General features: G+C 41.7%; 1 protein-coding gene across 2 annotated transcripts; it reads right to left on the reverse strand.

Annotated features, from left to right (window-relative positions):
* Positions 1 to 1,476: 1,476 nt before the first annotated feature.
* Positions 1,477 to 16,499, reverse strand: cacng7b (calcium channel, voltage-dependent, gamma subunit 7b). 2 transcript variants are annotated; one of them, XM_086311545.1, is made up of 6 exons: positions 16,271 to 16,499; positions 11,178 to 11,373; positions 10,789 to 10,875; positions 9,020 to 9,160; positions 6,163 to 6,308; positions 1,477 to 3,421 (listed from the first exon to the last, which is right to left on the reverse strand). In XM_086311545.1, the coding sequence occupies exons 2-6, from the start codon at positions 11,371 to 11,373 to the stop codon at positions 2,966 to 2,968; spliced, it is 1,026 nt and encodes a 341-aa protein (XP_086167671.1). In that variant the 5' UTR covers positions 16,271 to 16,499; the 3' UTR covers positions 1,477 to 2,965. The 2 variants fall into 2 exon arrangements, with proteins under 2 accessions (XP_086167671.1, XP_086167670.1); XM_086311544.1 differs by lacking the exon at positions 16,271 to 16,499 and having other exon boundaries at positions 11,178 to 15,902.
* Between the last annotated feature and the right edge of the window lie 1,121 nt (positions 16,500 to 17,620).

Here is a 17,620-nt window from a genome sequence, read left to right on the forward strand (position 1 = left end):
AGAGATGAAAGGAGTTTAGGAGTTATAAAAGTATTATTAAATACTCCTGAGAATTAAAAGGGAAAGTTATTTTCAGCTGCTCCAAAGTCATTTAGTGAAGCACACTTTAACTGACTGGAGAAAAAAACTTTAACAGCTACTGTTGAGGTGTGCCCGAGCAAGGCACTTGACCCCTTAACTGCAACAGCACAATCAACAAAGACAGCTGCAGGTACACTGGGTGTCATCTCAATTCCAATGTGTGCAAGTGCTTAAAGAAAAAGCAGGGGAGTGTATAACCCTGCATGTAGGTGAAACATGACATCACAATGATCTCACTTTATACTTGTGAGCTGTGAGCTATAATTTTCATCCCACTCATGCAGTGAAGGACATCAGTGTGTTTCCCTATCTCCAGCATCACAGTGATCTTTATAATGAGCCCATATACACTATTATTATAGGGATGTCTCGCTGTGAGAGATGCACCTTAAAACAAACAGCAAATGTGTCTATTATAGAGGAAAGAATTATGTTTCTGATGTGCAGGTTCTTCTTGCCTTGCTCTGGGTTTTGTGATACTGCATCATTTAACAAGCGTTCAACTTCTAGAGCAGGGATGTCAAACTCATTGTACATCATGGGCCGGACCAGTGAAACACCCCTTTTTGTCAGTGTGAAGAAGTTTAACTATGCCTTTAATCGCTATCTTGATATAAGAAAAAGAAGTGCACTTTCAACAACGTGTCTCAATTCTTCTACGTGATAAAGAAATGAAGCTGCAATAAATGAAAGAAATCGGTCAGCATGACTCTTTGTGCTAAAATTGTCAGAAATAGATGTGTAAAATTACTGAAAAAGTTCTAGTAGCTCATTTCCCACTGTCCTGTAATTATAAAACAGTTGTTGTTGTTGTTTTTTACTGTGGATCCAATGTAAAAAACAAAAAACAAAACAGACATTTCTTTAGTAAGTGGAAAAGTGTAAACTTTTCTGTCACTTAAATGTTTATCTATTAGTGTTTTATGAATAGCCAAGGGGAAGGAAAAGTTGTAAAACTTATGAAAGCACAGTTAAAAATCCAAAATGTGTATCCTTCTTCACAACTGGACTCTTTTCTGGGAAGATTCTGGCCCCCGGGCCTTATTTTGGACACCCCTGTTCTAGACCGTCTGAGAAAGCACCTCACTACATTTCAAAACCACCACAAAATAATCACGTGTGGCTACAAACATCTTACAGAAGAGCCTCCTATGTCTGCTGGTACAGGGAATCCATCCCAGAGAGAGATGCTGAAGTCTGTTTATCCGTAGTTTATTAACAGAAAATTAATCTGCAACTATTAAAATCTATAAATCATGTTAATTATTACTGAAAAAAAATCTGCATCATTATGTGAGGATTTTATGTTCCCTGCCTGAGAGCAAGCTGAATGTGTTGAAAACTCTGGAACTGCAATGAAAAATTATAACAAATTTTTAATCGTCATTTGTCGGCATTTCATAGACACAGGGATCACTCAGAGACTCATCAACACACAGAAAGAGCTCAACGTTATATTTTTTAGTTTTTCACATTATTCCAGATATTCTAAAAACTTTGTACTAATGCTGTCACAAATGCCTGCCAAACAAGCTGCAATAATAAAATGTTAAATTAAATGTTGCCTTTAATGGTGTGTGCCGCTGTTCGTTAAGCAGCAAGTAAAAATGCAATTAATACTTAGTTGTGACTTTTTCCAGATAGACATTTACAGCTACAAAGCTTTTAAAATCTTTCTAATCATTCTTTAAAGTTATGTGTCACTCCTGATTTGTATCGTTCACAAACACTCGTCTCATCATCGTCATACATTCCTTACATGAGTGTAACTTTGTCATCTGTGCTGCACCAGCCATAGACACACAGTGGAGGTCAGGGAAGCAGGAAGAGTGCATTAAAGTAGTGAACCAGACCCATGGCTGATACCGGGGTCAGTGCAGGACAGTGGCCAGTAGAGGGCATCAGCCGCCTGTATCATTGTTGGGTGGTTCCTCCTTCAAACCAGCATGCCTGCATCCTGAGGGCGTGTTGTTGACTGTGGTGTGCCTGTTGCAGAGTCTTCCTCCAAAGCAGAATGAGTCAGACCTTTCATTGATGTAATTTGTGCCAAAGCTTCATTTACAGTTTACTACAGACACCCTCGTGAGCAATTATATACAGCAAGTTAGAAATTTGTATCTTATACAAAGATGTAAAACAGTAAGTTGATTTCTCCTGACGATGTTTCATTGCATCATCAATTTCTGTGTTTTTTTTATTTTCACACGATATCCATACACAGTTTTCTCAATTCAGCATTACTTAACTTCTTTTTAAAACTATTTTTAATTCATGATATTGATCACTCTAACTTGACAGTGTGAGTTGTGAAACTGAATTGATGATTTACTAAATTCAGAGAAGACAATAGAATATTTAACTGCATTTGCCATTTGGTAAAAATGTACATAGTTCATGTATCGGCATAGTATATGTATGTTAAAAAAAAAAGCTATGTGCATTCTCTCTTTGTGAAGAGTGTTTTGCATTGTACATTTCCAAGTGCATACAAATTTCCTGCAGCACTGCAGTATCTCCATATTATACCGCAGCCCCACGCTCTGTCTGCCTCACTCTCCCTCGCTGGTATCTCCTCTGTAACTCAGCTTAACCTTCTATGTCTTTCTAGGAATCACTTTTTCCTCCCATTTATTTCTCCCTTCTTCCATGTTTTGTCCTATTTGTTTCTCTCAGTCCACAGTTTTTGTTAAAGCTTCCCGCTCAATCTCCAAAACTGCCTTTGATCTCAGTTCATATTTGCTCCAAAACTAACATTTGAAAATATATTTGGTCTCCTTCCACTTCCTCTGACATGATCTGCAATTCAAGCTCAACATTTACTGTCATCACATATAAATGTACATGATTATGAAGAGTCTACTTTCCTTCCTGAAGCTCCTTATTCCTAACAGGGGGAAGCGCTCATGTGCACGTGTGTGTGATAATGAGGGGGAGGTACGGGTGATGGAGGCATGGCCATTGGAAGAGCCTGGCCCTGGGGATGTGAGGAGTGAGACCTGGGCAGGGTGTGTGTGGAGGGATAACCGGTAGGCTGTGGGGGCATCTGGTAGCTTCCTGCGGAAGAAGAGCCAGAAGGTGGGCTGCCTGGACCAACCGCTTGGAGGTTGCTTTTTGATGGGGCTGGCGGAGTCTGGTTAAGCTGGATGGAGATGTCGCTGGAGGCCTCAGAGGTGCTGCGTCCACGTTTTGGTGGGGGCCAGGAGGAGTCTGGTTGGAGGAACTGGCCGCTATAGTCGCTGCTCTCAGACAAGCGGGGGCGGTAGAGCGCAGGGTGGGGGCGGTACATCTCTTCTTCTGCATAACGTTTCATGAACAGATAGACTGACATCACACCGGCCCCCTAAAGAGATGAGCGAGATTAGATTATATGTGACAGTGCGTATTTTGTTCAGAGACAACATTTCAAAGAAACAGTAACGAGTAGGTGTGTGGGATGTGATTATAAATGACTAATAAAAGGAGACATGAAGAAGAATGTATAAAATAAATTTAAAGGTAAAACAATAGCCAACAAGGAGTCCGGAGAAAAGAAAAGACGAGGGAAAAATCAGAGGAGACAGTTAGTTTACACTGAATCAGCCACTGCAGCACATTAAGAGCAGGGCCACTGATGACAGGAGAGAGGAAGCTGCAGGACGGGGAGGAGGAAGGAGAGAAGGAAGGGATATGTGAAGATGAGGACTCACGTGAAACTGCACCATGCACGAATTCACACATGAGCACAGCTGTACGGAAACCCTGCTGTTCTGCATCATAACCACTAATACCTCACATTACCTTCAGAATACAGATCATCACACTCAGCAGGGAGTACCTGCACCATACAAACTGTGTTGCACGTGTGCAATCAGACACTCAAGCACACACTATAGCCCCTGTCAGACATCTCTCATATATTACAGCATCAGCTTCATGGTCACTTTTTCTTAATGCTGGCTTGTCAATTTTTAAGCAGCACAAGTTTGAACTACCTCCAGTCACATTACAGGAAAGCAGGCACAATATTACAACTTCACGTGTGTCTTCTGTTACTTTGTGAGCTGTTAAACTCCTAACATGGGGACATTTGGCATGATGCATTTTTGCTATTCTAAATCCACAAGAGACAAGAAAAGTCTTTCTCTTGAAGCCTGTGTGCCAGCGGTGTATCGCAGCTTTCTCTCAGCTGCAGAGATCCTGCTCTTAGTTACACTAGTGGAAACAACAACAAAGTGTTGATAGGACACTTTAAATTGTTGTGTTCAAAAGTGTTGTTATACTTCACAACAGTCAATACTGGCAATGTTTTTCGACAGATGTGAAGCAAACGTAATTGATTAGTGTAGGTGTGTTTCTAGGATATATATATTTTTAAGAGGAATGGCACAATAAGAAGGAGTCATAGAGACTATGGGAAAACATAAATGTCTTTCAAAAATAAGGATTGTGTTGAAAATTTGGTTAGAAGTGATCTTCAAGTCTGTTGTGTTCTGATACACTTTTTTCAATGCTCTTAATATTTTTCTATCTAACATTCACACTCTGATGGATGCATTTGGCCCAACGATAGTTGGCATGCAGATTGGAATTGAACCACCAACCTTCCAATTACTAGGTAACCTGCTTCACCACCTGAGCTACAGCCACCCAAATTTCTACAGTGCATTAGAGTACAAATCACTTTTAAACACATGTTCATAAAATGCTTTAATCAATGCAACTTAAGCACTTTATCTGCTTTATCCAGAATCTTAGAACTGTAGTAGCATGAGGAAACCAATGAAGAGACAGGGAGGACATGCAAACTCCACACAGGGAGTCCCCCGCCCACCACAAGATTCAAACCAACATCTGCTGTGAGGCTGACAGACCTAACCCCTGCACCACCAGCACAATATGTAATATAGACACAATATATTACTAACAACAGAACTGATAATGGTCGAGGTTTGGAAATAATCACTAACAGCTTCTTCTCTTCTGGGAATGCTTTCCACAAGGTTTAGGAGTGTGTTTACAGAAATTTTTGACAATTCTTTCAGAAGGGCATTTGTGACATCAGACACTAACGTTGGATGAGAAGGCCTCGCTCAAGTTTCCCTTCTAATTCATCCCAAAGATGTTCTGTCGGGTTAAGGTCAGGGCTAATCCACGTCTTTATGGACCTTCCTTTATGCACTGGTGCTCAGTCATGTTGGAACAGGACCGTTCCGAAAGTGTTCCCACAATGTTGGGAGCATGAAATTGTCTAAAATGTCTTTGTATGCTGAAGCATTAAGATTTCCTATCACTGGAAATAAGGGGCTGAGCCCAGACCTGAACAACAACCCCACACTAGAATCCCCCATAATCCCCTATACTCAAAAACTACTGGTCTCCTGGCAACTGCCAAACCCAGACTCGTCCATCAGATTGCCAGATGGAGAAGAGAAGATTCGTCACTCCAGAGAACACATCTCCACTGCTCTATAGTCCAGTGACAGCGTGCTTTACACCGCTGCACGTGACGCTTTACTTTGTGGTTGGTGATGTAAGGCTTGGATGCAGCTGGGTGTCCATAAAAACCCATTCCATGAAGCTCTCTATGCACTGTTCTCGAGCTAATCTAAAAGAATCAGCATCTGCTGACCCTGCTTTGTGATTTTACGTGGCTTATCACTTCATAGTTAAAATGCTGTCAGTCCCACTCATTTCCACTTTGTTATAAAACCACTAACAGCTGACCGTTAGCCACGAGGAAATTTCACGCTCGCACTTGTAAAGGTGGCATGGAAGTGGCCACAGGTGTACAAAGGAAAGAACACCTGAATTCATTGATTTGGATGGGTGAGTGAATACTTTTGGCAATATAGTGCTTTTGTACACTCTGATACTCTGAGGCAGACACCTAACACAGGAATGGGAATCTGGAGATGCCCCTGATGCAGTGGGAATATTTTAATGAAGCAGTGAGGAAAATATTGTATAAGCGAACCATGTCTGAATGACAAAATGCTGTGCTTTAACAAAAAGATGAAGCAGCTTCACGTTTTCATGTCTGAAAAGGGCCTCTCACTCTCTTTCCCAAATTTTCTAACTAGCACACACAGAGCCTCGACTGACCTCTTTGAGTAAGAAGGAAGAGGCAGCGAAGGCAAAGGACCAGCCGTAGTGGTAATTGAAGAACTGCTCAGGCTCTCTGGGACGGTTCATCACCTCGTCATTAATACTGGAGATGTAGAGCACCAGCCCCACCACCAGACTGAGGCCTGCACACAGCACATTAACAATGACACTGAGCGTAAGAAAGAAAGTCACATACAAAAGTGATCCAGACAGCCACACCAATGTGTGCAGAGTGAAAGAGAAAGATGGGGAGGGGCCAGGCCAGCTAATTAGCTTTCAAAATACTTACACTGATCGAGAAATGGAAAAGACACCAGAGAGACAGACGAGAAATTTCATATCAGTTATTCACAAAGACCTTTGAACATTTTTCCTTTTACAATGAAAACAGTCTTTTTAAAAAATAAGATTCTTTTTGCAAAAAATAAAATAAAAAGAAATAAAATAGAGCATACTGTCACTGTGGATTACTTTCAGCGGCAAATGATTTTAACATGCAGTTAACATGTAACTAGGTTCAGGATTCAAAAGCACTTTTGTGACAATTTGATTTAAAAAGGATATATCAGGATATATCAACGTAACCTGTCACACCACCTTTGTGTTTTTCCAGGTTTAACCATAACACCAGTGTTTCTATAACCAAGTGCTTAACACACCTTTAACCACCTCAAACATAATCCTGTAAAAAAGTTTCAAATCCTTTAGTTTTTATGATGTGAGGATTGCAACACATTACAAGGAAAGCCACATTCTTTTTAATATATGAGTGGATGAATGAACATGCTGGCATACTGTATGTCATTCATATCCTCATCAGGCAAATAAATAAATACATAATAATAAATCTTCATTATAAAAATGTCTTATTATGCTAGCACAACTTAATTAATAACTTAATTCACTAAGACAGACTGGCAGCATGTCAGGGTATGAAAGGTGGGAAAATGAATTACTGGGAGGAAAATTATAATTTAAGTATTATAAGGTTCTCTTATAATGACTGCTGTTTCTGATTAGGTGTATGTAAGGATATTTCTCTTTATTAAACAGTTAACAGTTACTTGCTATTTATCTTAAGGCAGAAGAAGAAGAAACCCTGAAAAAAACCCACTTAAAATGTAACAAAAGAAAGAGATTAATTCTGCTCCTCTAACATAGCATGCTAATTAAAGTCATGCAGTCAGAATTGATGCAGCATGCTGTGAAAACTTGAATATGTTATAGTGAAAAATTCAGTATATTCACTGTACTGGAAACAGAAGTGCCTTTCAAACGTGAACGGATGATCTGGAATCAGCCAGAAGCATCCCATACAACATTTAAACCTCTCTTTTCCAGGAACACTTACCTGCCCTCCACCTTACTTTGGCTATGTTAAAATTATGAGATGCGACATATGGCCAACATCACAGTATCAATATTCAAAGACAGCATCATGCTGTAAGCAGCGAATATGAATATTTCACCGCAACATTCAAGTGCACTACAGGGCTGTCAAGTGCTTATGCCCTCTACGTGAATGGCCTGGTTTCGTTGTTGACTTAAATTTGAAACGCGTGGGAAATGCAGAAACCGTGCTGCTGTCAATCCTGCAGCAGAAGTACATCTTTATCTGAGTTAATGCCTGAAAATCCAAAGGAACACACAGGCACGTGCACAGTCAGAGGCAGGAAAAGAAGAAGTGTTGAGTGTGAGACAAAGGGGAAGCAAACATGAAGGTAAATGGTGCAAGGAGGCGTGCAGCTCATCTGTGGTGTGTTTGTTGGGGGAAGAGATAAACAGAAAAAGAGAGGGAGGGAAAGCGAGTAACAGAGAGAGCGGGAGAGCCTCTAACCAAGATTAAACATCTGTGGCCCCATGCTGTTTTTTTATTTCCTGCGCTGAATACTGTTATGTTAACCAGAACAGGGTGCCATTGCACCCAGCCTGCCAATACAAACTACAATATTTACCAGACTACAGCGTCAGAGATGCCAGTGGAACATCCTTCCGCACACACCACTGCAGCAACAATGACTCAGAAATAATATCCTTTGAATGAAGGGGTGAGGAAAGGAATAGGAGGAAGGAGAGGGGCTGGGGAGGGAGGGTTGAGAGGGGTGTGTAGTAGGGAAGGCAGGAGGAAGGCACAGAGAGGCTTAGTGCAGCAGAGTATGTAAGCAATTTGATACACTTGCACCTTATTATCACCCTATTATCAAAATAAGGCATAAAGTAAAACACTGTGACACTCCAGCAGAGGCTATAAACATTATGTAACCTTCATTACATAACATTTATTACCTCGTATACTCTGAAATGGCATGTCGAAGTCATCATATCAGACTCTGCGTGATACTCCTCTGAGCTCTGCAGTCACGCTTCCTCCTCAAAAGTGCGTGTTAGGAGAAAGAACCGCCAGAGAACACAAGCTCCAATGTGGCCACTGACGATCAGGCTGAGCACCAGAAACGGGAGCATTACCGCCATCTGCTGTTCAACAAGACCGGCTGCACTAATGAAGAAAATGCTGCTGAAAAACCTGCTTAAGCTGCTTAAGAAATATTCAAAGGTTTTTGCAATTTTTTTTAACACTCTTTTAAAAATATGCCACTAAAATATGGAGGAAGAGCTACTCCTAATTAACAAGTTAATAAAGTTTATACGAGACAAAGTCAAATGAAAAACCCAGCGGGAACATTCAAAGCAAATCCATTGACCTTTTCTATTGACACTCCCCACACCTGCATCACAGACCAGAAATAGAGCTGTGATGGAGTGTCTGCATGTGTGACACAGGACACACCAGGACGCTGTAATCAATCACAGAGTGAGGGAGCAGTAACAGCAGGACATGAGTAATGGGTCCCACCTGAGAGGATGAAGAAGATGCCGGACACAAAGGCCAGGATGGTGCGCTGAGGTCGGATGTGTCCGATGTTACTGATGACGAAGGCAGTGAAGACAAAGAGCAGCGACACCATCGGGAAGGGCGTGGCCGTACGCACCATCTCTGGAGGAAGGAGAGGTCACAGTGTTAAATGCACGTTTTAGGATGTGACCTTAACCTTCCTGCCTTCTTGGGACCTTTTTGTGCCACTGCTATGTGTTAAATGGCTGCCATTTCCACTGTGTTCAGTGGAATATAACCAAACTTGCCACAGGATAGTTTTTACCTGTCAATGTTAATATTCCAGTGTGAATTCCTTAAATCAGCCTAAAATGGCTGAGCAGCAGAAATCCCCACACCCATCACCCTGGGGACCATTTTCTGCCCATTGACTTCCATTATAAACGCTATTTTTCAACCCCAAATTATCATCATATGATTTTATTTTTTCTTCTTTTCTTGGATGTCAATGAAGACTCAGGGCCTTGAAGTTTTAATTTTTAAATTGCAAAAAAAATGCAAAAAAAATAATGGCAGGTCAAAATGTATGTTGGTGCCAATCTTTGGTCCATCTAAAGGCCTACTTATAATGACAATCACATATTACTTCAACTGGTTTTTTGTGGAAATATTTAGTTTCGTTTTTTGGTTTTTGGGGCTTATAACACAGGGCGCTCATGTAATAACACTGGGATTTGAAGGGTTAAAACAACGAAAATATAATTAAAACTTTACATGAATATTTCAGGGAGAAGTAGTTTTACAAGGTTGGCTAATTTAAAGTGGAATAAAATATGGATATATGGTCTTTTTATGGCGTGGCTGAGAATGGTCCCTAGGGTGATGGGTGTGAGTTTTTTAAAGGATGGCAGGAGGGTTAAACTGGGGAGAGAGGAGATGATAATCTTGGCCTTAAAAGAGTTAAATTACATTATTTTTTTATGTCTTGCATGTTTCATAAGACTTATGTCTCATCCTAGATGAATTGAGCATGAATTGAATAAACTTTTTTTTTTTTTTACAATGGGGTCACGTCTACGAGGAAAGTCCTATAAAACTTGTAAAACACAAACATTTCTACTTGGAGACAACAGGAATTTGTCATTTCCCCCCCTCTAATTCCTTGTAATTTTCTTCTTTCTGACTTCTGACAACAATATATAAATAAATGGCATTACAGCAATTGCAGATATACAAAAATATAATCACTCACTCTCTACAACCCAGACAGACCACTGAGGTCACCAGGCTCAAATGTTTTACGTTTTCAGAGTCAGATCTCAGTCCACAAAGGGTGCTTTCAGTTAGTGTGGATACATTGTCTGTGCGTACATTCAAAAACAGACTCAAAACCTTTTTATTAACACAGTCCTACACTTAATACGTGCTATATAAATAAAATTTGTAGTGAAATATCTAATAGATTATGGAGTTAAATCACTGAATTTACTAATTCATTGGTAATCTACTGCAATCTTAAGGGTTTAACACAAAACATATTATACCTCATGCAAAGTCTTTACCATGAAAAAATAAAACCTTTGAATCACTGGATGAATAATTTTTCTAAATTCAACATCTTTGGATTTCTTTTTCTCAAACTTGTCAACTTACAGAACCTGCTGATGAATTTTAACACTGATGAACTGCTGCACTCAAACATCAGTACCCTCAAACAGTCAGCAGGGGGACACCGCCGCAGGCTCTCACACAGTAGATGAAGTGTAATGCCGCTGCTGTGTTTTACTCACTCAGGATGTTCGCAGTGTTTTCAGTGGTGATCTCTATATCGGGCTCGGTGAAATACTCTGACGCAACACATCTCCCATTTTCTGATCCTGTGAGCAACCACAAAAGGTGGAAAATGTTGGGGTTGGTCAAGGATCAAAGTCAGTGGTGCATGAAGAAACACACTAAAATCAAAAGAGCATGTGGGTCTCTGCAGTCCTGCTCACAGGTAACGATCATGTTTTGTGACAGCTATGATTCCAAAGGCCGGAAGGTTGCTAGCTGTCTTTTCTCTGATTTCTGCTCTCTCACTCTGTTGCTCTTTCTGTGTGTTTGTCACTGCGTGATGATCAAATATGAATTCAGTCATTCTTTGCATATATATATATATACATGTGCTGTATCTTCCTACCAGCCACAAAGCAAACTCTCCAGAGGCCTGAATGGAGCGCCATCTTCACCTCCTGGCTCTGGTTCTGCTGTAGGATGATTCCCTCCACCATTATGAGCCAATAGTCCGTGGACACAGCCACCCCGACCAGCAACAGTCCGCAGGCGCCGAACACTGTGGACAGGATGGTTAACGCACGGCTGCTACACGTACTCATCTGGAAGGCAGGATGAGACAGGCACATCAAAACTGCAGACAGAAATATAGGTAGATATGGAAGGGCTCACTAAGGGGAGGTCATTAGAGACGGGAAACTCTGAGACAGACATGTGACACGCTCACATGGGGAAAAAGAGCTACAGGCTATCCTCCTGTCCTGCCTTGTTATTGCTAAAGAAGAGTTAGTGACACATTCACTGGCAACCAATCCTGTTTAAGGTTAGAGAGGAGCCAACAAAACGAATGATGAATTCACAAATAAAATTATGAAAGGACTAAAAAAAAAAAGCAGAAAAACAGATACACAGATTAGGAAGGAGAGTTGAGGTCTTACGTGACTCACACATGGTCTTTCTGTGACTTAATTCTGGTTGACCGGGAAAGACTTGAACATGCTGTCTGTATAGATTCAAGAGTTTCTGTGTCTGTGTAGCCTCTGCTTAATTTGGAACCTTGTTCAGTGTCATCAGCTTCATAAGTAATGGAGGCATGCGAAACACAGAGAAGGCTGATGCTTACTGTAATTTGTTATAGCTATATTGTGAGGTTTATTACAATAATGAAGATGACTTGTCAGCCTGAGAGTTTGAATATTTTCCTTTGATTTGTATTCACTGCAGTGTTTGCAAAAGTGGAGGACATCAGGCTGATGTTCCTTTCACTTTTCAAAATCTTATACTTGCCCCCCTTTGCTTTTCCTGCTAAAAATCTCTTTAAATCCAGATGAAGGAAGAGAAGAGAGAACAGCTTTCAGGTACTATGATGCACAACATGCCTAACGAGCTTAATGAGCCTAATGAGCAGACGTGAGTGTCTGCCAGACGGTCTTCACCCTGGTTTTTCCCTTACCTTATTAACACAGGTTTTTTGAGCTGCATAGTGTGTGGTGATCACCTGCAGACACTCCCACTAACTAATCATGGTGTTTGCATTTCTTTACACATTTCCCTATGTATGATCATATAATCTTTAAACATTCTTAACACTCCTTAGAAAAATATGTTTCTCTAGCTTTAGACGGCTAATTAGGTCCAACTGTCAACATTTGAAATCACTTAGATGCTGGAGATGTGTCTGGAATGACTTGCATTTATCAGCAGCTGCACACTTTTTTAGTTTGTGATTTTCACATTCTTGCAGTGTGTGCAGCAATTAAGATGAAATAAATAAAACCTGACAGTGTAATAGAAGCATTAAATAAGCACTGCAATCTGACATAAGCCACTAAAAACTACTTTAGTGTCCTAGTGCTTACTAAGGAAACATCATTTTTCAGGGCTGTGTTCATCGAAACTGTGGGCTATAGGTAGAATAAGTAATCCATCCATCCATCCATCCTCTTCTGCTTATCCAATTCAGTGTCGTGGGGCTGCCATTGTGGGAGAGGCAGGGTACACCCTGGACAGGTCACAGAAAACCATTCCACCTATTTATAATCACTAATTAACCCAACCCCACTAACTGCATGCTTTTGAACTGTGGAAGGAAGCCAGAGAGAACATGCAAACTCCACACAGAAAGGCCCTGGCCCAGATGGTGGATTTGAACCCAGTACCTTCTTGCTGTGAGGCAACAGTGCTAACCATTGCGCTCTAGAATTAAGTAGCCACTTTAAAATATAACCCTTAGCTTGCTTGAGACCAGAGTTGATTTTCACCACACCATGGATGGTTTTTCACCCTTACCATCCATCCATCCATTCGCTTCCGCTTATCCTTTTCAGGGTCGCAGGGGGTGCTGGAGCCAATCCCAGCTGTCATAGGGCGAGAGGCGGGGTACACCCTGACAGGTCGCCAGTCTGTCGCAGGGCCAACACACAGGGACAGACAACCATTCACACCTAGTGGCAATTTGGATTATCCAATGAACCTATCCCCACAAGCTGCATGTCTTTGGACGGTGGGAGGAAGCCGGAGTACCCGGAGGGAACCCACGCAGACACCGGGAGAACATACAAACTCCACACAGAAAGACCCCGGCCTGATGGTGGAATTGAACTCAGGACCTTCTTGCGGTGCGGCAACAGTGCCAACCACCGTGCCGCCGTGCTGCCCCTTTTTCACCCTTACACCATCTAATTTTGGTAAACATGTAGCAACTCATTTGGGTAGGTTCTCAGTCATCCAGGTCATGGCAATCTAAGGAGCTTGGAAAGAAAGCAAAAGAACTTCTTTAAACAACAACTCAAGCTTCAACCTCTTGTTCTTTCAGTAGAGGACGGGAGTGGAATCATCCATGTTCTTCAGCTGATGTAACACGTTGCTTTAAGGTTTGAAAAATGTGCGCTTGAGCCTTTCCTCAGCATATCACTGCTGCTCTGAGCTCTTATTTGAACTCACACTACACTGTTTCACGGTCATTAATAAAAATCTCCACAGTTTCTTGCATCACCCCTTGTAAATCCTGACCCCCTTTTTGCTGCACAGAAACTGCAAATCAATTATTCACACCTATTAAACATACGACAATACATCTGCATAAAATAATGACTTAAAAAAGTAACGCTCAGGGTCGCAAATTAATTTAACAGCGTGGGCCATTTATCGTGCACCTCCGACGGCTGTGACAACAGAAACTTTAATGTCAAATAATGACTAAAACATGAGAACCACTTTATTATTCTGCTCTCTCTTTGTATGACAAACCTTTGAGTCTTTGAGAAGTCTGGTTACAAAAAAAAGTAGTCTACTGGGGAACAAACTCTTAAAGATTAAGCCTGGTCTCGTCTTATCTGGACACCCATTGTGGGAGATGTGACCACTAAGTTCCCTCAGTTTCTATGCAGCAGCAGGGATGAATAGAGTTTCTTTTGTGCGCTAGGCACAATGATGATGTGTAAGAACAGAACTGGGTGATGGTAGAGGGTACACATTAGAGAAATAGTCTGAGAAATGACAAGTTTGGGCATCTGAAAGGATGAAAGAAGCAGATGAAGTAAGGATTGCATTACTAATGGGGCAGACAGAAGTGAGGAACCACAACCACAAAAAGTCCAGTCAGACAAACACATGAAAGATGGAAAGCCACTGAGATTAAAAGGAAAACTTACAAGATACATAAAGGGCAGGATACAAATTGGCACTGTCATCTGCCACACAAGGGAACAACTGAGGATTTGCATGGGCTTAAGCTGCACATGAGTTTCCTGCTGCCCTGGTCTTAACTTTCCTTCTTTAACTGGGGGGTCTAAATCACACGGCAGGCCAATTTCAGCTCCCGCTGCCACAGTAACAGTCGACTGGTGCTGAAAAGTTTAAGTTAAAGAGTTCAAGGCAGGGTCACCGTGAACTCAAAAACAACTCCGTGAAATGACACAGCATGATTGGAGGGATAGACCGATGAGGTATAAAGATAAGATCAGAGGACACAGAGGAGTGGGCTCACGAAGAAATAATCACACTTCCCAACTTGTTGGAGGAAATGCCAGAGTGGTCAGAAACGAGTGTGAATCAAAGTGGAGTTGCAAAATTGCACAAACGAGTTGATGTGCCCGAGTTGCTCTCCTAGGCTTGTTCAGCACCACGGACAGCACCCTGTTTTCAGACTTGTTCAGCACCACGGACAGCACCCTGTTTTTGAGCACAACGTCATAGAAACACACTGAAATCTGAGAACAACAACAAAAATACGACCTGCTGGCTCGTAAGAGATTGGGATTAAAAATTAAAAGCACTGATTTATTGTGCCAGAAATCTTCTAAAGGGCTGCTGTGGCTTTTGAAGAAATAAGCACTCAGACTTAAGATTGGGTTTGAGTTTGAAAAAAAGAGCAAAGGAGAAAAAAAATCAGTTTCCTGTTAGATTTGTGATAACAATCCCATTTTAGTGCTCTGACACAGCCCCTCAGCTCCTTCATCCTGAAAGCAATGAGCCAATTGAATTGGTTAGATAGGAGCCACAAGGGGGACAAAAGGTTTAATTCACTCCAATCTGTCACAATCTGCAGACTGACATCACCTGTAAGCCTCTCAGGAAAGAGACACCAAGAAAGAAAGAGGCAGTGATGGAAAAGAGGAGAGGATGTGAAAGAAACAACCCAGCTTAAATAAAACGAAAGCAAAAGCAGCAGAAAGAAGAGAAGATGGGGACGAACTACGTGTGGAGAGATCTTTTAAAGACAGGCACAGAAGGAGTGTATCGAGAAGATATAGGTTAACACGAGAAAAGACCTTGGCCCAAAAAATGGAAGGAGTACTCGACATGGACGCGCACGACGGGAGTGCGCGTACCCCGAATTAAAAGGTGTGCACTGGTTGTCAGCCCTGGAGAAATCAATGAAACCACTCATTAGGAAATAAAAGACTTCACGGGAACTAAACGTGGATACCATGACTCAGTAGAAGGTTTTGCTCGTGGTTTCTGCGCAGACACACTCTGACAATCCACTCGCATCATTTCTTTCTCTTTTTTTCACGGTGCAAAGCGGATAGATAAACACTGCCACTATACTCTCACGTACCCGCAAAAGAACACCCTAGTACTGAGTGAGGCAGTCACACGAGCATCTATACGGGTTTGTTTAGCCCCCCACCCCCGCAGCTGTCACACGCACTCACACGCGGAGTTTTGAGATGATAAACACAGAGCAGGGAACATGTGAGCGACTCACGTTGAAAAACCGGAATGGGTAAAATAAATAGAGCTGCTCAACGACTTAGCTGTCAGGTAAGAACATTTTTTGCCCCCCACCACCACCTCGCGTGCGCTCTCACTGGAGCACGAGCGGCTATCTTTACGCTAACACGACTTATGAATTCAGCTCTTTTCACAGCTGTCACACAGGCACGTACATTTTAAGTCGGGTTAAAAAGACGAAACAAAACGGGGAGTCATGATTATAATTCCTACGAAAAGACGCATAAATGCAGGTATTCAATGAGAGGGGGAAATACTCACCGTGCCACGAGAGTCGTGCGCACACGTCAGTAAGCCAAGAAACCTCACACCAGGGAGGCTTGCTGGGGTTTTGTCTCTCCTCTCACTCTCTTCTCTCCTTTTCCCCCTTTCCTTCTTACTCTCTCTCTCTCTCCCTGTCTTCTTCTCTCCTCTGTGTGTTTTCCCTTAAGCCCCCTTACCCATCCTCTAAAATTCCTCACTCTCTCTTTCACTCCGTCTGTCCCAGGCACTGCGGTGGATCGGTTCAGGAAGCTACTTTGGTTACCAAAGAGACATACTGTAGCGGGAGCAGGGGGGTAAAAGTGTCGAAGGGAGAGAGAGTGAGAGAGAAAGAGAGAGAGTATATGTGAGTATGTGTGTGTGAGAGAGAGAGGTGGAGTGGAGTGATGTCATATCGCACTTCACTGTATAAACTGTTGTATAGTAATACTCACTCATCCTTTTTAACATCAATTTTTCTGGATGTGTTGTCACATTTAAAGAAAATAATATAGGCTTTTTTTTTTAATACTTGCTTTTGTACTCACTCTTTAAAACTCTTTGAAACTGTCCCAGCAACCTTCACAGAAGCTGCCATGAGCATACAGTTTCTATAAATTACTTGATGTCACATCTTTTAAAATGATTTTAAGGGAATAAATAACGTCCATGTGGTAAACATTTGCAATAATTTTCTCACACGATGAACAGTAATATACAATATTATATATCACTATATAATAAATATAACGTTTTCCAGCCAAGAGAAGCTGAACGAAAAATGTTGAGGACTCATTAGTGAGTATCTTTAGGGATGGAAAGGGTGAAAAACTCCAAATTTCACACATTTGCTGTGTGGAGTTTTGAAAATAAACACAAACGATAGATTACCTACCCTCAGTATCGCACATTAGATAACTAATGACTGAATAAGGACTTTCATTCAACCCCACAGTACTGATGAATATCAGAAAAACGTGTAGTAACCTCTCCTTCACGTTCTCCTCCTGTCCCCTCCTTCTTTGTCTCCTGTGGTCTGTGTCCCTTACTCTATTTTTAGCTGGCTGGTGGAGGATTCATATATTTTTAGCAACGATATCAATAGTCTACAGCACACTCTGACCTCAGGGCACGAGCGAGAACGAGAGTGAGAGATTAAGGGGGGCGAGAATAAGAGACTGAGGCGCGATAGGAGCGACGAAGGATAGAGATAGAAGCAGAGGAGGCAGTGGCGAAGGAGGGGGATGATATCGTGTCAGAGTGACAGTGAATGATGGACTGCACATACAACTCCAACCACTGAGCGCTGGTGGTTCAGTTACACCAAGGCTGATGCTGTCAGTGCTAGAGAAAAGATTGTGATGGAAGTTA

Source organism: Aulonocara sp. 'chitande type north' Nkhata Bay, linkage group LG11 (genome assembly GCF_057382095.1).
Source record: "Aulonocara sp. 'chitande type north' Nkhata Bay isolate Kocher_YH1m ecotype deep benthic linkage group LG11, A_spYH_male_GT1.1, whole genome shotgun sequence".
Taxonomy (NCBI): Eukaryota; Metazoa; Chordata; class Actinopteri; order Cichliformes; family Cichlidae; genus Aulonocara; species Aulonocara sp. 'chitande type north' Nkhata Bay.

Bases quoted from the DNA above. Each gene is read 5' to 3' on its own strand.
- cacng7b (XM_086311544.1), bottom strand. From the start codon at position 11,400: ATGTGCCTGTCTCATCCTGCCTTCCAGATGAGTACGTGTAGCAGCCGT. The intron at 9,161-10,788 runs GTGAGTAAAACA...TCCTTCCTCCAG, and splicing joins AAACACTGCGAACATCCTGA to AGATGGTGCGTACGGCCACG. The intron at 3,422-6,162 runs GTCAGTCGAGGC...TCATCTCTTTAG, and splicing joins CTTCCTTCTTACTCAAAGAG to GGGGCCGGTGTGATGTCAGT.